Genomic DNA, 23887 nt, shown 5'->3' with positions numbered 1-23887 from the left:
CAATTTGGTCCAAAACTATCTATTCGGCAATATGAGTTATCGACATCAATCCTGGTGCAATAGTTGATATGATTTTGAAGTTCTATATGTCCAAAGGTTAAAAATATTATCCAAAGGATAACAATTCTAAAACTTTCTGCTGAATGTTATGTTTCAGTTTTTTCTCTCACAATTTTCCATTTCTCTTATAACTCACTATGTGCCATGAGTGACTAAACTGCAAATCACTTTTTCGTAGGGGTTTCATGGAACTGCGTGTCCAATTGACTTTTTCTTTCTTGGTTGTCTGTCCAAGTGATTAAATGTGTTTGCAGTTGACAAATTCAGAAGATAATCATATAATTCTTTGAACTATACGTGTTTGAATACTAATGAATCTGTGGTGCAATGGTAGCACGTCTGACTTCGATGCAAAAAATGCGTGTTCGATTCACGCCAGGTTCACTCATTTGCATCTTTCATCAATGTTTTCTTTGTAGTGAAAATTATATAAATGTGTGAAATTGTGTGTGCAGTTTATATGGAATGGTAACGTGTTTCAGTAATGCAAATTATCTATAACTATACCAAATGATTTATTGCCGATCAGATGCGCATTTTCTTGTTTAGTATGCACTTTTTCCTAATATAAGACAACTAAACTATGTCATCTGATAGCATGGCAATCTGCTATTTAGTTAAAAGATTTTGGTTTTTAACTAATTTGTAAGAATTTCGTAATTGTGTATAGTAAATTGACATATATTTTGTCAATATAGTTCAAAATTTAGTAATTTACCAATTTCTTCAAATTATTCGTAACTATGCCATCCGATAGCATGGCAATCTTCAAATTATTCGTAAGTATGTCGTAATTGTCTGCAAGAATTTAGTTGATCTCATACCTCAACAATTGATATGTGACTATATCTACCAATATCTTCAAACTTCTCGTCAATGGTGCACTTACATCTAATTCATTAATCTCTTTCGATTTAAACTTCCTGTTAGAATTAAAAAGTCGGCCTCGTTGATCCGCAATTTACTTATCAATTTATATATGTGCAACTTATGTCGAAATCTTGTTTGTTGTAAGTTCGATTATGGAAACTTATCTTTACTATTCACCAGGATAATCCTCAGTTCGATTTTGAAAATCTTGTATATATTATTTTCGGGAACAATATTTATTTCGTTGTAAGTCAAAAATACATTTTCAGACGAGTGCGTTAATTTCTAATATTGAAACCTTGTTAGTTACATCGGAGTCGTAAACCTACCAATGTTTGCAATATTATCCTTAATGATCTCTTTCACTAAGTTGGAATGTTTACCGGAACCCTTAGTTATCGTAATTAGGATTTGAAATTTGTGAATTCATTTCTCATTTTCTAATTCAATCTTATATATTATTCGGATTTATATATAGTCGAACGTCGATAACAATATTCGAATTTATTCTAATTTATATATATTATTTAGAATTCTTTCTTATCCAGAGTTGCTAATAAAACTGAATGCCAGAATAGGGTTTATTTAAAGTTTTGGGGAATATTTCAAAGGAATCTTACCTGTAAATGGATGGATTCATCGTTCTTACTAAGTTTGTGACTTAATGTAGTCCGCTCACGGCCAGGTTTCAATCTCCGAGCCAGGTTATGGTTTGTATCTTACTATTGTCTAAGAGGTTTGAGGCTGTAAACCATGTCCTAATAGAGGTGGATCTTACTGGTTCACCATGATGCAAAGCAAAAATCATTACCCAGCAGATATTTAGCTCAAAGATGTAGGGAAGAGTCAGTTAAGTTCTCCCTTTTAGATTACTTACTTTCAATAGGACCAAGTGCTTTCAATTCTTAAAAGGCTGGAAATTATTTGAGAAGGTGGTCATAAGAAGAAGCAAATGTGTAAGAACTAGGTCCTGCAATCTTTCCCTGTTATTTATACCCTTGAAGTAATGTATGTGTAGTTTTTTAGTTTGTCCCACATGTTATTTCAGGAACCTGTGTTTCATGTTACAAAACAAGTAGCAGCTAAGAAGGAAAAACCAGAATCTTGCTGCTCTGAATCGGATTTGATAGTGATTCCGAGAAAGTGAGTACCTTTTATTTTTGTGGGTTTGTTTATTTTGCATTTAAAAGATGTTATGTTTGAGAAAAGTTTGTCTCTTAGCTGCTGCTACATCTAAAAAGGTTGCAGCTCCTTTAACTAAGAATGGAAATTTCAAGAAGAAAACGAATCAAGTGCTGATGATAGTTCAGATGATTCAATCTCTGAGGATGTGAGTTTTTCTGGACCATTTGTAATATATAATAAGTTCAGTTTTCATTGGAACTATAGTCATTTGAAAGTGTTCTATTTTTCTTATTGGTTTTATTGGGTTGGTTGATTTATTGATAAAAAGAAAATCCATTGATGCAGCAGCCAGTTGCAAAGAAAGCTGCTCCTTGCACCAGCAACAAAGAAGCAAGAATCCAGTGATGATGACAGTTCAGATAACTCGTAAGGGTTACATAGTAAGCAGCTGGTGTAGTAATTTGAAAGTATCATGAGTTTTTGTATGCTGGGTTACGTATATTGTATGCTAATACATATCAATACTTGTTCTAATGTAGGCACAAATGAGGGAACAAGCTGGGTACTTAGATGAGAATAGTAAGCAACAGTCCATTACTCATGAAATCTATGTGATTCTATTACCTACATGCCGACATTAACTTGTAAGAACTATAGGAAATAGTCATTGACATGTGTTCTAGTTTCGTGTGAATGCATTATGAGAATGTATGTGGTGATTGACAACACTGAGAAGAGTCTAGTGTATTTATATCCATCTTTATGTGTATGTTGTATCAGATAAGGATAAGACTACACCTAACTTCTTAAAACAACTGTGCAGGTACTAGAAACATCATCACCTAGTGCTATTCTGATGCCCATACACGATCAAGCTTTGAATCCTTGCGTTATTACAACTCCAGCAAGAGGAACCAGTTCACAATGTCAATGAAGAAGTCCTCTTGCAAGTACAATTGAAACACCAGCACTGAGCACATCTTTAAGCTAGGGGTAGAGGTAATTTCGACTGATGATGTTGGAATACCAGTAGATATAAAGCAGTATAAAATCTGTCTAGTATATGGCACATGAACTAAATCATTTTTTTAACACCTGAATGTCTTATATGTGTTTCAGACATTCAATTTGGTGAATGATTACACTGTAAATTGTTCCTGAATGTATTATAGTTTCAGAAATAAGAATGGTTACAGTAAGTTGCAGTGTCAAAATTTGAATTTGAATTTTAAAATATGGATGACCTGAAATTCCCAAGTGACCGGAACCTGACATTCCCAGGTGACCGGAACTGGCATTCTCAGGTGACCGGCTTCAGGCAAGGATCACCTGAAAGAGCCAGTATTTTTTTATTAAAATCTAACGAATTCCTAACATAGAAAATGAGTTAGACTATTTTGAAAAACAAGACACATGTCATCTTTTTATTAGTCACTTGAACTGTTATACATAGGGTTAGCAAACATTATAACACAATCTCTATATTACAAGTAATTATGAAGTGTAAAATGTCAATAGTTAGGAAAATTGTAATGAAATGCGTGTGTTAGCCTATTTAAGTTTCCTAATAAATTAAAAGCGTTAAATAAAATACTAACACATTATATAACTGGCTATGGGTAACCATTTTTCTTAGTTAGGGAAATTAGCTCTAATTTTTTTGTAACACTTTTCTTTTATAAGGAAATCCTTGATTTGGTGTAGTGTATATAAATGTTTAAGTTCATGTACACAACTGATTTTAGAAAGTAACCCACTCAAGTATGCAAACGGGTACGCATACTTTAGTAGCCGGACCGAGTTTGGTTACGCCAGTACGCGTACGGGTGTGAAACTCCCACCCGTATGCGTACGGGTACACATACTTGCCCAGACATCAGCAAGCGCCAGCACGCGTACGGGTACGCATACTTCAGGCTCCCGGTTTTGGACTTACATACAAATGTGATAAACACACTATGTTTATATCCAAACATGGTTACTTGATTCTAAACTCTTTATTTCAATCATTGAAACTTTCTTAGAGGATGACAATAGTCGTTTTCACATACTATTAGCATCGAAGCGATTTTCAAGTTATTGAAATTATCATAATGAAACATTCCAAGTCTTCATCAAATGATTGTAATACACACACCATGTAAGATGTTACTCGGAAACTTTCACATGATCATATTCTTACTATCATCAAGAATGTAAGATGAACTTGGTCGAAGCGAAAGCTTGCCAACAAATATTCCGAGAAATATGGAAGCGAGTTAAATCTGATATATTTCATCTTCAGTAATCTTTGAACCTGGGATGTTCAAATCTGATATATTTCATCTTCAGTTCATCTGAATGCGAAACTCAGGTCCAACTCTAGTAATCTTTGAACCTGGGATGTTCAAATCTGATATATTTCATCTTCAATTCATCTGAATGCGAAACTCAGGTCAAACTCTAGTAATCATTGAACCTTGGATTTCCAAATATGATAATTTTCATCTCCAGTTCATCTGAATGCGAAACTCAGGTCTAACTCTAGTAATCTTTGAACCTGGGATGTTCAAATCTGATATATTTCATCTTCATTTCATCCGAATGAGAAAATCAGGTCTAACTCTAGTAATATTTGAACCTTGGATGTTCAAATCTGATATATATTTCATCTTCATTTTATCCGAATGAGAAAATCAGGTATAACTCTAGTAATATTTCAACCTTGGATGTTCAAATCTGATATATATTTCATCTTCAGTTCATCCTAATGAGAAACTCAGGCCTAACTCTAGTAATCTTTGAACCTTGGATGTTCAAATCTGATATATTTCATCTTCAGTTTACCCGAATGAGAAACTCAGGTCTAACTCTAGTAATCTTTGAACCTGGGATGTTCAAATCTGATATATTTCATCTTCAGTTCACCCGAATGAGAAACTCAGGTCTAACTCTAGTAATCTTTGAACCTGGGATGTTCAAATCTGATATATTTTCATCTTCAGTTCATCTGAATGCGAAACTCAGGTCTAACTTTAGTAATCTCCGAACCTGGGATGTTCAAATCTGATATATTTCATCTTCAGTTTATCCGAATGAGAAACTCAGATCCAACTCTAATAATCTTTGAACCTGAGATGTTCAAATCTGATACATTTCATCTTCATTTTATCACCTTCATGAGTTGAAATCTTCGATGGAACTCTGAATCTTCTAACATGGACCAAAATATACTTCATGAAATCTATTATTATACTCGGTCGTAACGAAGGTTGTTGATGAACCGAAATTTAACAGAGAAACACAATTTTCTCACATACTTGCCTTGATCCGTATGACAATCCCAAGCTGCATATGTACCTTCCAACGATATGACCTCGTCTAATCATCGTCCAAGTCTTTTTAGATAAAATATCAAAAATCCTCTCACTTCACTTCCCTTCACTTTCCTCTCATCTCTCTCTTATCTTCCTCGCTTCATTCAGAAGAAAACCCTACCCACAAATTATCTATCATTTTAACTGAAAACTAAGTATTAGTATTCATATATTTTCAGTTTTATTCGAATTTATTCAAATTCAATTAAAATTTTCCAATTATTTTTCGATTTGTTACAATTAAATTATCAATTTCTTGTTTTAATTTTTCAATTTCGACGCAATTGTCTTAATTCAAAATGATTAAATTTTCAATTTCTTGAAATTTACTCGAATTCGTTCAATTTAGAGGTAGTTTTTTATATAACCCTTCAATTTGGGTTCTTTGTCGTCCCCTTAATGTAAAGCAGTCGTTTAGCAATTTGGACGACGATTAAAATGAGGAATCTTTTGGTGATGAAAATTTGTATCCCTTTCATAAGAAAACTAAATTTTCATCGACTTCACTTACTTTTACTTGTTATCCGTTAGTCTTACCCAATACCAGTTTACCTCGCTCGGATTCCATCGATTTCTCCGATTAATATCAATTATTTAAACTTTAATAAAATTTCCATTGACATCAATATTGCCCAAGGAGTCTATATAAGAAAGGTATTCGTCAGCATAATTTGGATCACCAAGCAAAAAGAGGCTCACCACCTAATCCGATCTGTATGATACATTTTGTGGCCAATAGAAAACTATAGTGTGGCTCGCAACCTAGTCCAATCCGTATGATACATTTTCGGCCAATAATAAACTAGACTGTTTTATCGAACGAATGGATTTGCAAATACAAAAACTCACACGGATCGATTCCTTATCCAACGGTGGTGGTGATTTGCCGCCCAAAACATCTTTGGTTGAAAAGTTAGGCGGGAATTTTGGGCGCTCTATATCAAATCTGGCGCCCAAATTAAATTTTGGTTGAAATATAAATTCTGATAAAAACTTTAAAACTATTCAAACCCCTCAACTCTCTCCACTTTCGTTAAGAAATTCACATCTTCTTTCTCGGTCTCAACTCGTCAAAAAAAAAAAAAAAGATTTTATTTCTTCCCTAACCCCTTTCTTACAATTAAAGATCAATCGATGATTTTATTCAAAGTGGGTTTTTATTTTATTGTAATTAGGGTTTAGATTTCTAATTGGGTGATGGTGTAATAGGGGAAATCTGAGATATTTGAAGTGGATTTTGTAAATATAGGTAAACCTTTGTTCTTGTGAAGGGTTTTTATGTCTGTGTTCTGCTAAATTTCGGTTACTGAAAAAAGTATATGTATGATTTCCACTCCAGGGAGATGAAGCGAAAAATTGAGAGAGTTTGATGGAGAAAGGTATCAGAAATTTGCACATCTCTATTTATTTACCGACAGTTAAGTTTACGACGTTCCATATCTCTATTATATGTTCTTATAATCTGTTTGACAAAATTACGCTTAGAATTTTCTCTCTGTTAGTTTATTCTTGACGAGCTTGATTTGTGTTTTCAGATGGAGATTGGATCTTTAATGAGATTGTTTGAAAGGAAATTAGAAGATGAATTGGAGAATTTTGGTCAACACTACTGAAAACTTTTTTTTTATTTTTCTTTGTTTAAAACTTTAAGTTAATACATCATAGTGTATGAGTATGACTGTGTGTGTTGGCGCAGTGACTTCTTAGTGCTATTGTTTGTCAGTAAGTTCATAAGTTCGCATAATGTAAGCTCAAGCACTCTGTTCTTAACATAGATTTACAGTTAAAGGTGAGTTTCATAGTTTATTCATGTTTAAAGAAATCTGTTTTTCGTTAATGTGTGTATGGGTATCTTTTGTTGTTTTCTATCGGCTAAATTAAGATGTAAATGAATTTCAAACTCAGGTGGTCAAGCTGTGTGAATTAGTATGCTAGGGAGGCATTTAATTAATGGATTTTGATCTATTTATGCTAGTTTTGATTCTAAGTAGATTCTATGAGGTTTTGTATGGTTAGTACATGAAATTTTCTAAGTTTTTAGATCTGGGTTCTCTAAAGTTTTGATTTTTGATCAAGTTTATTGAAATTTAATTCATTCTATACTTGTGCTGAGTATTTTGTAAGATTGATAAATTTGTAGATTCGTAGGTTCAATTACTATAAATTTGGGGCTTATTTTGTATGTCTGGAAGCATTGTTTTCTTGATTCACATGTGTTTGAGAATGGAAAACAATTTCCAGCAGTGGAGAAGGCAAGGATAAGGCAGTTATTGATTTAGCTATTCTGCATAACTTCAGACATTCTTAGGCTTGATATATTTGCCAGCAATTGAGAAGGCAAGGATAAGGCAAAACTTGGGTTTTACTTTTGAAATTGTTGAATCTGACTATCTGAGTGTTAAAAGTTTCAGATTCTGACTTGAGAGATGTGGGTTGTTGGATTTGTAAAAGAGAAATGTTAATTCAATCGATTCATGTGTAATTTTTTTTCCCATTTGCTTGTCCAAACATTTGATCATGTGAATCAAAGCATTAATTTGAATGAGTTTTCATGTTCCATCATATAAATTTTATAAGATTGCTGCGTTAATACTAAGATTGCAAACGCCTACTTCAAAAACCAACTCTCGGTTGAACAGCTGGTGGGTGGAAGTTAGGCGCTAAGAAAAGTTTAACCAACTCATTTGTTTTTGGTTGTTACTATAAGAGCACATTTTTGGTCGTTATGAATTACATGCAAAAGAGATCGAGCGAGCAAACATATCTGGAAGCGACTAAAATTCTGGGTTATTGCTAGGATTTTGGTTGCTTAAGAGCAACTGCAGTGGACGACTAAACCCAAATTTGGTGTCGAGTGGGCTGGCGTAGTGGGACGGACCATCGATCAAAATTTGATCAAAGAGTAAAACTCGGACCAAATTTGGTCGGCAATTAAGACCAAATCCAAATATAGTCGGGCGTTTATATAATGTCCGCCTACCCGACGGGCGTTGGTATAATGTCCGCCTGTAGCCGCGCGTTCGTAAAGTTAACGCCTGATGCAGGGCGTTGGTATAATGTCCGCCTGGATGGGGCGTTGGTATAATGTCCGCCTGAATGGGGCGTTGGTATAATCAACGCCTGGCATGGGGCGTTGGTATAATGTCCGCCTGGATGGGGCGTTGGTATAATCAACGCCGGACACCAAATTTGAATGGGGCGTTGATATAGTCATGCACCCAAATTTGCAAAGTTTTGAAAACTTTGCTTGGGGCGTTGTCTTTATCAACGCCCCATTTTTTTTTTTTTTTTTGAACCCAGGCGAACGTATAATCTCCGTCCCACACACCAGGCGTTGCTATAGTTCACGCCCCATACAGGCGTTGTCTTTATCAACGCCCCATACCAGGCGTTATCTTTATCAACGCCCCATGCCAGGCGTAATCTTTATCTACGCTGGACGATGAAGCGGACTTTATATCAACGCGCGACCAAATTTACTCGTCACCCGCTACGCCACAGGACGGACTAAACCCAAATTTGATCTTTTTTTTTAGTCTTTGGTCTTTAGTTATGCTCGCACCACTGTGGACGCTCTAAGCTAGGTATTCTTGTAGTGATTGGAGAAACATCCTCCACCACAACTTTGTCACTGAAGGAACCCTCAACTAACTCGGGATTTCACAGCCGGTCGATAACAGGCTCAGGCCACATGATCTTCAATGACCTCAACTTCAGAATTATCCCGCAACAAGGCGAAGACACTTAAAAACAACATTAAGTACAATTTTTCAAACAAGTACAATTCTAGGGACATACTCATACCAGTTCAAATGCTTTACTAACTTTCTCTTATAGGTCAGAGCATTGGTGTAGAGTCTACGATCTCATTGCCAACCTGATGGATATCATCTTAACCATCAAAGCCTTTCAGTATGTTTGCAATATGTGATCGCACGATATATAGACACCATGAAAAAATATGAAACAATTAACAACAATTCTGCGAAGTTTGACTAGAGTTCTCGCATCGTTCTTCTATAAGTGGAGCAATGCGAGAAGAGGAAAAATGTGGGGTAAAATATGGCACAAGACAAATAGACAAATTTCGTCCTTGATAAAACAACCTTAAGCACGAAGATATAACAATCACCAGAAAACAAAGCGAAGAATGATCACGCGAATGAGAAGAGAGCACGAAGGAATAATCACGCGACAGAGATAACCTGATCACTAACTACTACATCAGAAGGAGCGCAGAATCAAACAGCAACGCGACAGACAGAGACAGCTTCTAAAAGCCTGGCGAGTAAGACAAACTGAAATAAAATCTGTCAACTGAAATCTTGCACATGAACTATGATTGTCTTCTATAGATAAATTCGCCTATATAAGGATTCAGAAATGAAAGAGAGAGATCAATCAAAAGAATTAGGCTAAGAAATTGTTAAGTAAAGAAAGAAAACAAGTTCATCTTACAACCTAGCTTCTTCTTCTTTTTTGAAGCTGAAAATTTCATTAATTAAGAGCCGCGTGTTACATGATGTGCATCCTCCTGTAATTGAGATACAATCTTATCCGATATTGATGAAATCCAAACACTACGGAAAAAAGAAACCCTAGCTAATTAACTTAGCTAAAATATCAGCAACCTTATTTTGTTCTTTTGGCACATAATTGCAATGTCAGAGAGCTTTATTCTTAAGCATACTCTTTATGTTTAAAATCAAATTGTAAATCCTCCCGTCTGAGTTGAAGTTCTCCTGATTCACTGCATCAGCTACTAATCTTACAACTTAGCTTATATCTTTATATTTCTCAGTTGTTGTGTATGAATCCTAATTTGAATAATCCATTGTAAGAGCAATCATAATAGATGTGTTTCGAAAGATCATATAAGCATCAAAGTGATGAATAATATCATTAATGTTAATATGACTTAAGCTTTGTGTTATTATCATTACAAAGGTGGAGTTGTGGGATTTTCCACAACTACACCATGCTTCAATAAGAAAAACGGGAAAAACTTATGCCCCCACAGCCCTCATTTTCAATATCTTTGATGCCCTGGAGATGGAGGTTTTAGACTGCCACTGCCACATATTTACACAGTTGGTCCTCTCCAGTTACATCAACCAGATTCCACAAAATGAGACACTCTATAGGATCAAATCTGTGAAAGAAGATATCAAGTGTGTGAATTGGCTTGATTCCAAAGAACCCAACTCGTTCGTGTACGTCAATTTCGGCCGCGTCACTGTTATGACTACTCAGGAACTCCTTGAATTCCCATGGGACTAGCAAACAACAAGCATAACTTCTTATGGATTATAAGGCCTGATCTGGTAGTCGGTGGTGCTGGCACCTGAGTTCAGAGAAGAAATCAAGGGAAGAGGACTGCTAGCAAGTTGGTGCCTGCAAGAAGCTGTTCCGAATACCCCATCAATAGCTGGATTCTTAACACATTGTGGTTGGAACTCGACACTATAAAGCATATGCAGTGGAGTTCCAGTTATATGTTGGCCATTTTTCGGAGACCAACAAACAATTTGCAGGTACTTGTGTAACGAATGGGGAGTTGGCATGGAGATTGATAGCAATGTGAAGATGGATGAGGTTGCTAGGTTGGTGCGAGAATTAATGGAAGGAGAGAAAGGTAACAAGATGAGAAATAAAGCCATGGAGTGGAAGAAGAAAGCAGAAGAGGCAACTTCAGCTGGTGGTTCCTCTTATGCTACTTCGGACAAGATTATAAATGAAATACTTGTTAGGAAAATCAAATACCAATAAGACTATGATTGTCAGAACTCGGTTGAAGTTATGTATGACTAGCTTACTAAAGTATACACCATTCTCAATTATATTACGGTTTACCAGGAAAGATTGAAGAGCTAATAAATATGAATTACCTTTATGTTACAAGCATTCTCTTGTCGTGCCATGTCTTTATATTATAATCATTCTCTTGCCGCTCCATATCCTCTATTTATAACCGTCGTAATCTGACAAAAAAAAAACATTATAAGATGATAAGTTCATATTTCAAGATTTATTATCAAACATGGGCGTACTAAACAAGCTCACGTTGTAAAAAGCAAGGTTTTCATCGACAAAAACATATTGGCCAACTTGGTCAGTGATGTAAAGTCGGGCAACAATTGGTAGTGATTTTCGATATACACCAGAATTTGGCCGATCAAGCAGCTGCAAATTTCACGCGCCTATGCAATTTGTGGAATACATAGGTCATTACTAATGACTCATTAGTCTTGTTCTAAAGATCCAAAAACACACTTAAAAAGTTAGAAAATTCAAAAAACATACGATAACAAGATATTCCTTGGGATTTTATTTATTTCCACTTTATCTAAACAGTCATACTTTAGCAACACCCATGTTCAGAATTTTCTAACAACATCAATAAACATACTATAACAAGATAATATCTAGCCACATATTAGTTTTCTTAAGGGTAAGGGTCCCGCTCTGTTGTCATGTTTGACCTGGTGGTCCTAGTCCTTGATGTACTGAAAAAAATGGAAAGTTCTTGCATCTCACGTATTCTTGAACCTCACGTGTTTTGTTCTATATATGAAGGCAGACACCTAAACTTAGAAGTAGTGCAAACTTTGTGAGTAAACAAAGATTAGAACCTACAACCTATTGTTTTGAGAAACCGATTGAGAAAACCAGACTGAACAGATATGGAGAAAGTTCATGTGGTTTGCATCCCATACCCACTCCAGAGTCACATCAGTGCCATGATGAAGCTAGCAAAAATTCTTCATTTCCGAGGTTTTCATATAACCTTCGTCAACACAGAATTCAATCATCAACGTATTTTAAATTCAAGGGGACCAGATTCACTAGAAGGCTTACCTGATTTCAGCTTCGAAAATTTTTCTGATGGTCTTCCACCAACAGATCCGAATGCTGGCCAGGATATCTTAGCTCTTGTCGGTGCAACCCAACAGAATTGCTTAGAACCTTTCGGAAACCTTATCAACAAGCTTAAAAACAGTAATACATATTCAAATGTCCCTCCAGTAAGCTACATCATTTCTGATGCTTGCATGAGCTTCACTTTACAAGCAGGTAGAGAGCTTGGAATCCCAGTAATATCATACTGGGCGATTAGCTTCTGTTTCTTCGGTAGTTTTCTGCACTATCCTGAATTCGCCAAAAGAGGACTTGTCCCACTCAAAGGTAAGCATAATTGTGATATGATCCACAGGTTCATTGTTGATAAGGAGAATTTCGTTGCACTTTACTTAAGCCAATAATAAAGTTTTAAGCTTTTCCTTATTATGTGTGTACTGCAGATGAGAGCATCACCGACGAGTACCTGGATACCCCAGTCGAGTGGATACCAGGAATGAAAGATATCCGGATAAGAGATCTTCCGAGTTCCTTCTTAAAAACAGATCCCAATAATGCCATGATTGAATTTTCATTGCAAGTCATTGGAAGAGCTTATGAAGCTACAGCAATGCTCTTCAATACCTTTGATGCTCTGGAGATGGAGGTTTTGACTGCATTCAAGTCTCAGTTGTCCCTGCCCCCTATTTACACCATTGGTCCTCTTCCGCTACTCCTCAATCAGATCTCGAAAAATGAGTTGCAGTCGCTTGGATCTAATATGTGGAAAGAAGATACCAAGTGTCTAAAATGGCTTGATTCAAAAGAACCCAACTCAGTCATGTACGTGAATTTTGGCAGCAGCACCATTATTACCATTAGTCAACTTGTCGAATTCGCATGGGGGTCTAGCAAACAGTAAGCACAATTTCTTATGGATCGTCAGACCTGACCTGGTAGCTGGTGAGTCAGCGATGCTGCCACCCGAGTTCGTGGAAGAAACAAAAGAAAGAGGGCTTCTAACAAGTTGGTGCCCACAAGAAGATGTCCTGAACCACCCATCGATAGCTGGATTCTTGACACACTCTGGGTGGAACTCAACCCTCGAAAGTTTGTCTAGTGGGGTTCCTATAATTTGTTGGCCTTTTCATGGGGACCAACAGACAAATTCTAGGTACTCATGTAAGAATTGGGGAGTTGGCATTGAGATCGATAGCGCTGTTCAGAGAAATAAAGTTGAAAAATCAGTGAGACAAGTAATGGAAAGCAAAAAGGGTAAGAAAATGAAAACCAAAGCTTTAGAGTGGAAGAAAAAAGCTGAAGAAGCCACTTTACTTGGTGGCTCTTCGTACGTTAATATCAATAAGATTGTAAACACTGTACTTGTTAGCAGAAATAAGGATGAGCAACAAGCAGCCTAAAGTAGTTGACTAGTTAAGGGAATTCTGTACATTTAGCTATCATGATAGCCATGCTTTTCAATGTGATTCACTTAGTTTATCCAATGTAACAATCTTTGATGAGTATAATTTTCTCGGTGACAATCCAAGGGATTATGTATTTGACGACAATAACTATAAATGCTATGGTTGAACTACTATACTGATATGGTTAACATCTATAATTGTTATGGTTATCCAGCACTCAGTTATCCGTACGAACAATTCACTGCTAGTAGGCAGCTACATTAACCTAACCACAAGAACTCAACTACTTATATTAACTCTAAAAATCATTTATCATTCTTCTATCTACAACCCCTTCTGTTTTTACCTATAAAAGGAAGGCCAAAACTAGAAGAAACATCACATATTTGAGGATGATGAAGAAGCCTCATGTAGCCTGCATCCCATATCCAGCTCAGGGTCACATAAGTCCCATGATAAAGCTAGCAAAAATTCTTCATCTCAGAGGATTTCATGTAACCTTCGTGAATACAGAATTCAATCACCAGCGGTTGCTCAATTCAAGAGGACCAGATTCACTTAGAGGCTTGCCAGATTTTCATTTCGAAACAATCCCCGATGGTCTTCCACCACCAACCGATCTAAATGCCACCCAAGACATTGTATCACTCTGCATATCCACACAAAATACTTGTTTGGAACCTTTTCGGAACCTTGTCTACAAACTCAACAACACTTCATTGTCGAACGTCCCTCCTGTGACCTGCATAGTTTCTGACGCATGCATGAACTTCACTCTCCAAGTAGCAAAAGAGCTGGAAATCCCAGGATTTTTGTTTTGGACTTTTAGCTTCTGTAGCTTCGCTTGTTTCATGCATTATCCTCATCTCATTGAAAGAGGTCTTGTTCCACTCAAAGGTACACATATAAGGCACCGAGCACATATTATTGACATATTATCCATTCTTGAATCATGAATCAGTTGTGCAAGACTAACTTTTTGCTTGTTTTGCAGATGAAAGTTGTTTCACAAATGGGTTTATGGACACCCAAATTGACTGGATACCTGGAATTAAGAATATCTTGTTTAGAGATCTTCCTACTTTTGTTCGAACAACGGATCCTAATGATCCTATATTGAACTTTGCTTTAAAAGTAGTTGCCGGAACTTATGAAGCTACGGCATTGGTTTTCAATACTTTTGATGAGTTAGATGTGGAGTTATTGGATGCATTCAAGTCACAGTTATCACTGCCTCCAATTTACACCATTGGTCCTATTCACAATCTCCACAATCAGATTCCAAATCATCAATTGCAGTCTATCGGATCAAATCTATGGAAAGAAGAAACCAAATGTCTAGAATGGCTGGAGTCCAAGAAACCTGATTCAGTCTTGTACGTAAATTTTGGCAGCATAGCTGTTATGACTGCTCAACAACTGGTAGAATTTGCTTGGGGGCTGGCTAATACTAAACACACTTTCTTATGGATCATCCGACCCGATCTGGTAGTTGGTGAGTCAGCAATGCTCCCCCCTGAGTTCATAGAAGAAACCAAAGAAAGAGGTCTGCTCGCAAGTTGGTGACCACAGGAATACGTACTGAGTCACCCATCCGTAGCTGGTTTCTTAACACACTGTGGTTGGAATTCAAGTTTAGAAAGCTTATCTAATCGAGTTCCTATGATCTGCTGGCCATTTTTCGCAGATCAACAAACAAATTGCAGCTACTTATGTAACCATTGGGGAGTTGGAATGGAGATTGATAATAAGGTGAAGAGAAATGAAGTTGAAAAGCTAGTGAGAGAGTTAATGGAAGGAGAAATCGGGAATGGGATGAAGAGCAAAGCCATGGAGTGGAAGAAGAAAGCCGAAGTGGCCACATCACCCGGTGGCTCTTCTTACACTAATACTGACGAGATAATTAACAAACTACTCTGGGAGTGTAAAATCACTGCCGAGTGAATAATGTTAAGTTCTTAGCTACCAGTACTAGACCCGTCCTCGGTCCTTTGTTAAGCTACTTGCAAAATTTCATTCCAATAAAAGCAATCATGTACATGCGTCTCGGGGGGGTTAGCGTTCCACGTAAATCTTAAAAATGATTACCCTCTAATGCTGCTCAAAATGGATTCAAATGATGCCGTAAATTGACTCTAACAATGTTAAGTAGACAAGCCCGTCTTCATACACTCAACTTTCTATGCATTAAATGGAAAACAATCCAAAACTGTAATGACTCAGTAAGCTATCAAGACTGAGAACCATGCCATGTTTTGTAATGACTAAATTACAAACTAGGACCGAAATCTTAATAACTGGATGTAAGACAGGAATGAGAATAAACACATGCCAATTAACACGAGTTATATACAGAAAGGACAATAGATCTTACTTGTACAAGACAAATTAGCAAGTAATGGTTGAATTCAGGGATCCTTCCTTCGTTCTTTTTCCTTATACTTGTACTCCAATGTCTCACCATTTACACCCTGTAATTGAAGTTTAAATAAAATAAAAGACAGCAAAGTAAAAATTATGAGAAAGTTTATTAGTCAAAATCAAGAAAAGGAAGAGCACTAATCTTTTTGCAATGTATGGAAATGTGAAGATCCAAAATCCTAGAAAATAATTAACAGGTGAAGGGAGTTATGTATATTTTGCTGTCATGATGGGCCATGGTTGCCATTATGATTTGCTTAAATATCCAATGGTTGACAATCTTTGGTGAGTATGAGCTTCTTGGAGATAAACCATGGGCTAATGTATTTGGTGACAACGACTGTAAAATGCTATGGTTGAACTCCTGTAGTAACATGGTTAATATCAATAACCGTTCTGGCTATATATTCCACTAATCAGTAAAGACAATTCACTGCTAGTAGGCAACTGCATTTACTACGTAGGCCACAACCTTAAAAACTCAACTAATTGTATTAACTCTATGGACCATTCATTTTCCTTCTAATCCACACTCTCTGCTTTAACTTCAAGGCCTGCTATTTTTCTTGTAAGAAGAAGGAAAAACTAGAAGAAACATCAATATTTGAAGATGATCAAGAAGCCTCATGTAGTTTGCATCCCATTTCCAGCTCAGGGTCACATAAGTCCCATGATGAAGCTATCAAAAATTCTTCATCACAGAGGATCTCATGTAACCTTCGTGAATACAGAATTCAATCATCAACGATTACTCAATTCGAGAGGACCAGATTCACTTATAGGCTTGCCTGATTTTCATTTTGAAACAATCCCTGATGGTCTTCCACCACCAACCAATCCAAATGCCACCCAAGATATTGTATCACTCTGCATATCCACCCAAACAACTTGCTTAGAACCTTTCCGGAACCTTGTCCATAGACTAAACAACAATTCAGTGTCGAATGTCCCTCTTGTGACCTGCATAGTTTCTGACGCAGGAATGAGCTTCACACTCCAAGTAGCTAAAGAGCTAGAAATCCCAGACTTGTTGTTTCATACTATTAGCTTCAGTAGCCTCGCTTGTTTCATGCATTATCCTCATCTCATTGAAAGAGGTCTTGTTCCACTCAAAGGTACACACATAAGGAAGCCAAGTGTTATTGACATATTTTCGATTCTTGAATCATGAATCAAGATCAAGATCTAATTGTGAAACATTAACTTTTTTGTCCTGTGACTGCAGATGAAAGTTGTTTCACAAATGGGTGTATGGACACCCAAATTGACTGGATACCTGGAATTAAGAATATCTTGTTCAGAGATCTTCCTAGCTCCGTTCGAACAACGGATCCTAATGACGCCATACTGAACTATGTTTTAAGAGAAGTTAAACGGAGTTATGAAGCCACAGCCTGGATTTTCAATACTTTTGATGAGTTAGAAATCGAGGTACTGGATGCATTCAAGTCTCAGTTATCACTGCCTCAGATTTACACCATTGGTCCTCTTCACAATCTTGACAATCAAATTCCACAACATGGGCTGCAGTCAATTGGATCAAATATGTGGAAAGAGGATACCAAGTGTATCAAGTGGCTTGATTCCAAAGAACCCAATTCAGTCATGTATGTTAATTTTGGCAGCATAGCTGTTATAACCACTCAGCAACTTGTGGAATTGTCTTGGGGACTGGCTAATACGAAACACCCTTTTTTCTGGATTATCCGACCTGATCTCGTAGTTGGTGAGTCTGCAATACTCCCCCCTGAGTTCGTAATAGAAACCAAAGAAAGAAGTCTGCTCGCAAGTTGGTGTCCACAGGAATATGTACTGAATCACCCATCCATAGCTGGTTTCTTAACACACTGTGGATGGAATTCAACTTTAGAAAGCTTATCAAGTGGAGTTCCTATGATCTGTTGGCCATTTTCCGGGGATCAACTAACAAACTGCAGTTACTCTTGTAACCATTGGGGTGTTGGAATGGAAATTGATAATGACGTGAAGAGAGATGAAGTTGAAAAGATGGTGAGAGAGTTAATGGAAGGTGAAACGGGTAAAAAGATGAAGAGCAGGGCCATGGAGTTGAAGAAGAAAGCTGAAGAAGCCACATCACCTGGTGGCTCTTCTTACGCTAACGTGGACGAGATAATTAATTTATTAGCAGTGTAAAGTGATTATCATGTGAATGGTGTTAGGTTCACATTCAGATAATAATGCAGTTGTTAAAGCTACTTAAATTTATCATTCCAGCAGAAGCTATTGTTTACGGGTCTTGTGGGTTCAGTGTTTAACATAAATCTTAAAAATGGTAATTCTCTAACGCTGCTCTAGATGTATTAAAATGATGCAATAAATTGACTCCGTTTCTAAAATTTCTGGTAGACAAAGGCATCCATAAAATAATTATCCTCACCTAACTTCTAAGCATTAAATGGCGAACAACCTAAAATTCTAATGATGCAGATAGCTATCAAGAATGGGAAACATTGAACATGACTGAAAATGACTAATACCAGCTCGCAAACTACATGTGCGGTTAGATATATCATTTAACACGCAGATATGGAAGTAGTTTTCAATCCAAGACATGTTCTGTGCCAACTAAATCACAGTCTAGGACCTAAATCTCAACAATTGAGGTTTAAGAAACAGACGGATAATTAACAAAATCACATGCCAAATTAACTGAAAGGATAGTAAATCTTACTTGTATAAGACAAATCAGCAAGTAGCAATTCAATTCATGGATTATCTTCATTACTTCGACAATTATTGTACTCCGATGGGTCACCATTTGGACCCTATAATCGAAACAGACAAGCAAACATTACGAGTCAAAATCAAGAGCATTAGGAGAAAAACAAGCGGAGTAAAATCATTTAAAATTTACAGATGATAATTCTTAAAGAATTACCCTTAAATCGAAGATGAAGATTACAAAAACCCAAAATTACAGGTAAGTTAGGGTTTTGGAGATTTAATTATGAGAAAATTTGGAGAAGATGAGTAATAGCTATTCGGGGGCCAACCATTTGATCCATGGATTCTCCAATTTTTCTCTCGCTTGAATTGGTAAACGAGGTGGGTGGGACAGTGGATCGGCAATTTAAAAACGATAAAGTTTATTGACGGTGGAAAATGTGGGGGAGCAAAAATCCCGAGTAAAAATCCCGCCTCTAATAAATTGTTGGGCCGGCTTTACCCATTCATCATTGTCGAGTGAAAACTAGAGACAAACCCATTTTCTCAACTTCCATCACTGTCAAACTCACGAACAGAAAAGTTCAGGCGCGCACCCATTTTTCCGTCAAAAATTCGTAGCAGACCCATAATTTTCTGAAATTTTGCTTCTCAATTTTTAAAAGGCCAAACTATCCTTTTCTTCAAGAGACGAACAGAGAGAAGCGAGAAGAAAATAATGGTGAACTCTGATTCTTCGTTTTTAACATTTGGATCTTTCCCTTTGTCAAATCTTTCTCTAGACCACGAAAATAGCTTTCTCTTTGTTAAATCTTTTCCCAAATCCTTTTCTGAATAATCTTCTCAATAAAACTAGGGTTTCTGTTTCAAAATCTGCGATTTAAATCTGGGGATTTTGAGTTTCTGTTGTCTTTGATTGCACATGCATAAGATGTTATGCATATTTTTTTTGTACTGCATAACATTTATTTTACTTGTGCTACATAACAAGTTATGCATCTGCATAACTGGTTATGCACATTTTCTTTGTACTGCATAACTAGTTATGCACATTTTCTTTGTACTGCATAACTAGTTATGCATTTTTTTTTGCATCTGCAGTGATTTATGATAAGCATAACCTTTGATGCATCTGCATAACTAGTTATGCACATTGTTCTGTACTGCATAACTAATTATGCACATTGTTTATGCATCTGCATAACTGGTTATGCACATTTATTTTTGTACTGCATAACTTGTTATGCACATTTTCTTTGTACAACACAACTAGTTATGCATTTTTTTTTTTGCATATGCAGTGATTTATGATAAGAATATCCTTTGATGCATCTGCATAACTAGTTATGCACATTGTTCTGTACTGCATAGTGTCTTATGCATCTGCATAACTGGTTATGCACATTTTTTTGTGCCACATAACAAGTTATGCACATTTTCTTTGTACTGCATAACTAGTTATGCACATTTTTTTTTTGTACTGCATAACTTGTAATGCATCTGCATAACTGGTTATGCACATTTTTTTTGTACTGCATAACTTGTTATGCACATTTTCTTTGTACTGCACAACTAGTTATGTATTTTTTTTTGCATCCGCAGTGATTTATGATAAGCATAACCTTTGATGCATCTGCATAACTAGTTATGCACTTTTTTTGTACTGCATAACTTGTAATGCATTTGCATAACTGGTTATGCACATTTTCTTTGTACTACATAACTAGTTATGCAAAAAAAAATTTACTGCATAACTTGTTATCCACATTTATTTTTGTACTGCATAACTTGTTATCCACATTTATTTTTCGTTAACTGGAAGTGAAAGTATCAAAGGAAAATAAAATGTTGATTTTGTTTGTGTTTCGTTCATTTTTTTCGAAATGTTGTTTCTAGGATTTGTAAACTGTAAGTAGTTTATAGGTTGATTTTTTAGAGTATGAAATTGATTTTCTAGGATTTAAATGGAGAAAAAAATTTACTCTGCAAATCCGTTACAGAGTTTTTGGAGGAGGAGAAAAGAAACCGCTGAGGGTAATAGAGTAACTACGCATTTTCTAAAAAACTTTGGGTGCGACAGTATCCAAAATTAATTATGGGCCTGGCGTTAAGAAAATAAATTTTTTTGAGTCTGCGCCTAAGTTCCCCCATTGTCAATGCTAAGAAAGCGACCGGATCCGTTGATTTCCCTGTCGGAATGAAAAATGGGATAAACACTCGGTAAGTGTATCACTTCCGGCCGACCCCTGTTGATTTCCCTCTCGGAATGAAAAATCGGATAAACACTCGGTAAGTGTATCACTTCCGGCCGACCCCTCTTAAACTTGGTTAGGCACGAGACTCTTTTTTCGGAAATTTTCCACACTCAACACAAAATCAATTTTAAAGATATTCAATATAGGATGGACGCACTTAATAAAAATCACTTTCGTAAAAATATAAGTAAAGTACGGGTTCCTACAAAGTCAGAGAAATCAAAACCTGTAGAAGCTTGTGGATTTGGTCTTCCTTGCCTCGGTTCAAAGAATATGGTTCCTAAAACCTATTATTATATATGTGTCGACATAATGTGCCACTTTTATACCCATCATGGATACGAAAAAATGGCAAAAGTATGTGCTCAAGTGTCAAATATATTACTTTCATTTTTAAAAAAGAAATATTTTCACTTTTTCAATTTGGCCTATTTTTAGGCTAAAATGAAAAACTGAAAGTATCTCTTTTAAAATGGAGAAAGTATCATTTAGGCATACGCGATATAGCATCTAGAGAGCGAGAGAGATTCCTTTGTTTGATGGTCCCCGAATTGCTTGACGTTCAGAATAACGTCAACGCTAGTATTTTTTTCGCTCATCGCTATGATCATCGATCGGCAGATCATCATCTAACGGCCAAGAACTCACCCCCTATAAATATGCAACTTCAATATCATTTCAACTCACACCATCTCAACTTCAACTTCATCATTTCAACATGGCTAGTGATGGCTACACCAAAGTGGCTAGTACTCGCTTTTGTTGAGAAGAAGATGTTTCTCTAATTCGATGTTGGATATCAGTTGCAGTGATAGAGATTTTAATTAGTCACTTTTGATTTACGGGACACGGTGTTTCAAAGGTTTAGGCGCTAAGTCGTGTAAATTCATGAAGAAGAAATGATTGTCTTCAAGAAAGATATTGCTTTATCAATAAAGATGTGGGAAAAAATATGCGCTAATTTTGTGGATGATAAAAGGGGATCATCCTGGGTTTTCAATCGACTAACTAAAAATTAAAGCTCGTACCAAATTTGTTGAAGACAACGAAAGAAGACAGTTTAAGCATGATGAATGTTATCAACTCTACAAAATTCATTTGTAGATATTTAATTATGATTAAGTAGCAATTGCGGTTAATTATCATTACATATTATTGGAACTTAATGAAATGTAAAACTAATTTGGATTTGAACATTAATATATATATATATAATTTTCATTAATAAAAACAAAAAGATTACATTAAAAATATATTTAAATTAAATTATATCCATAGACTACCTATTTCCCTGATCATTTCCTCCCTCACCATTAAAGATACAATTGATCATGCTTTCTAGATCAAGAGTGTTGTTTATCGTTTCAAAGATTGAGCCGGTTTGATATTGACTTGGTGGTTGAGTCTCTTCAAAATCGTCATAACCTTCAAAAGTAAACGGGTTCACTGGGTGGAGGGGAACATAATAGAAATCTTGAAATTAATACGTGAGTTTGAAATGCGTAATATGCTGATGAGGTCGAGGTAAATGGGGTAAACAAAATAGATTTCCTAATTACTTCAATGGTCAAGCCACAAGCAGGAGTCATAGTGTTAGTTGTAAATTGGTTAAACAAACCTATAGTAGTGGTTTCCATGTCCATGACTTTATTACCTCCATGTACTTGAGTATCTAACACTACATTTAGAGTAGAACTATCTACCACTACAATACGTATGGGACCACTTCTTAAACTTTTTTGACTTATTTCACTTCCACGCCTTCGCTAAGTTGAACCACCAGGACTTGTATCTTTACCTCCAGGACTAGAGCATATACCGGGACTCGTACTTCTGCTACCATGACTTGGGATTATACTACCATGAATCGTACTTATTCCACCATGACAGGAATATCGAGAAATACTCATGATAAACATTATGCGTTCCCTCACTCTTTGCATCTAACTCAAATGGAATTTCTGAAATCCATGTATGTAGTAGATCATAATAATCGTTCAACTGGTTCTGAAACTTCTCCGATGTAGCATCAACCACCAGCATCACCACCCCTACCCCCATACCCACCCATTATAAATAAGTCTTTTCTAGTTCACTAGGAACAATCGGAACAACAACTATATCTCCAGACATGGATAATCTAGCTAGAGTCTCTACGTACCAAGAAAATGGTGACATAGTCGACGATAAACCTGCTTAATTAGGATGTAAAAAATTCATCACATGTCTCTTGTGGAGGTTAGGAAGGGATCACCAAGCGGCGTCCTATCTAAAGCTTGATAATCCATCTGATCCAAATTTAACAGTTGCATAGCAACATCGGGCTTGAAAATAGTGTTGAACCAATATAGGTAATCATCTATAGAACTAAGCTCTTGGATCAAATTTTCAGCTTGTTCCATATGTGAAGTAAGAAGTAGTCTTTCGCCATACTTCAAAAATAAGACTCTATAACACAATCCTCGGCTCTAGCATTCTTTGAGCTTCTATTTCTTCGAACTAAGGGATTATTGCATACAACATATGAACAAGGTTAGGGCTTTATATACACAATTGTTGAGTCCTATGAACAAGGGAAGCATGTTGACCATCTTTAATCATTTTTTTCCGCAAATTATCGGCATCGTACTTATGTATGCTTGGAAAAACATTGGTGTGATTGTGAAGAGAAGGCTCACAAACATGAAAATATGTATACCACCAATACTAAAAATAATAACATTGGTGGTTAGTACATTACCATGTTAAAATGATAAATAAATAGTGTGAAAAATATTGGTTCTTACCTAGAACACTCCGCAAAAACCATTAACGATTCTTTGACATACATCGAGCAATTACTGAGGGCCCC

At 36.3% G+C, this 23887-nt stretch overlaps 4 protein-coding genes, 2 long non-coding RNA genes and 1 other non-coding gene across 7 annotated transcripts; all 7 read left to right on the top strand.

Moving 5' to 3' along the window:
* Positions 1 to 373: 373 nt before the first annotated feature.
* On the top strand, positions 374 to 444 carry TRNAR-UCG. The gene has a single exon. It is a non-coding gene; the product is annotated as a tRNA-Arg (tRNA).
* A 1405-nt stretch (positions 445 to 1849) lies between these two features.
* LOC113286596 lies at positions 1850 to 2212 on the top strand. The gene is made up of 3 exons (XR_003329369.1): positions 1850 to 1886; positions 1979 to 2073; positions 2152 to 2212. It is a non-coding gene; the product is annotated as an uncharacterized LOC113286596 (long non-coding RNA).
* A 4222-nt stretch (positions 2213 to 6434) lies between these two features.
* LOC113285391 lies at positions 6435 to 7248 on the top strand. The gene is made up of 3 exons (XR_003328629.1): positions 6435 to 6660; positions 6751 to 6790; positions 6947 to 7248. It is a non-coding gene; the product is annotated as an uncharacterized LOC113285391 (long non-coding RNA).
* A 3215-nt stretch (positions 7249 to 10463) lies between these two features.
* Positions 10464 to 11180, top strand: LOC113290412 (UDP-glycosyltransferase 85A8-like). Its single transcript, XM_026540020.1, has 2 exons — positions 10464 to 10624; positions 10946 to 11180. Exons 1-2 carry the CDS (start codon positions 10464 to 10466, stop codon positions 11178 to 11180), a joined length of 396 nt encoding a protein of 131 aa, XP_026395805.1.
* A 914-nt stretch (positions 11181 to 12094) lies between these two features.
* LOC113290411 (7-deoxyloganetin glucosyltransferase-like) lies at positions 12095 to 13669 on the top strand. Its single transcript, XM_026540018.1, has 3 exons — positions 12095 to 12596; positions 12713 to 13091; positions 13195 to 13669. The coding sequence occupies exons 1-3, from the start codon at positions 12095 to 12097 to the stop codon at positions 13667 to 13669; spliced, it is 1356 nt and encodes a 451-aa protein (XP_026395803.1).
* Positions 13670 to 14026: 357 nt separating this feature from the next.
* On the top strand, positions 14027 to 15721 carry LOC113286839 (7-deoxyloganetin glucosyltransferase-like). Its single transcript, XM_026535464.1, has 3 exons — positions 14027 to 14572; positions 14670 to 15221; positions 15363 to 15721. The coding sequence occupies exons 1-3, from the start codon at positions 14068 to 14070 to the stop codon at positions 15617 to 15619; spliced, it is 1314 nt and encodes a 437-aa protein (XP_026391249.1). The 5' UTR covers positions 14027 to 14067; the 3' UTR covers positions 15620 to 15721.
* An 880-nt stretch (positions 15722 to 16601) lies between these two features.
* Positions 16602 to 18453, top strand: LOC113286838 (7-deoxyloganetin glucosyltransferase-like). Its single transcript, XM_026535463.1, has 2 exons — positions 16602 to 17211; positions 17322 to 18453. Exons 1-2 carry the CDS (start codon positions 16707 to 16709, stop codon positions 18248 to 18250), a joined length of 1434 nt encoding a protein of 477 aa, XP_026391248.1. The 5' UTR covers positions 16602 to 16706; the 3' UTR covers positions 18251 to 18453.
* Positions 18454 to 23887: the final 5434 nt, after the last annotated feature.

This window comes from Papaver somniferum, chromosome 6, assembly GCF_003573695.1.
Source record: "Papaver somniferum cultivar HN1 chromosome 6, ASM357369v1, whole genome shotgun sequence".
NCBI lineage: Eukaryota > Viridiplantae > Streptophyta > Magnoliopsida > Ranunculales > Papaveraceae > Papaver > Papaver somniferum.
The sequence above is the reverse complement of the archived record's forward strand: the minus strand, read 5'-3'. Positions and strand labels throughout refer to the sequence as shown.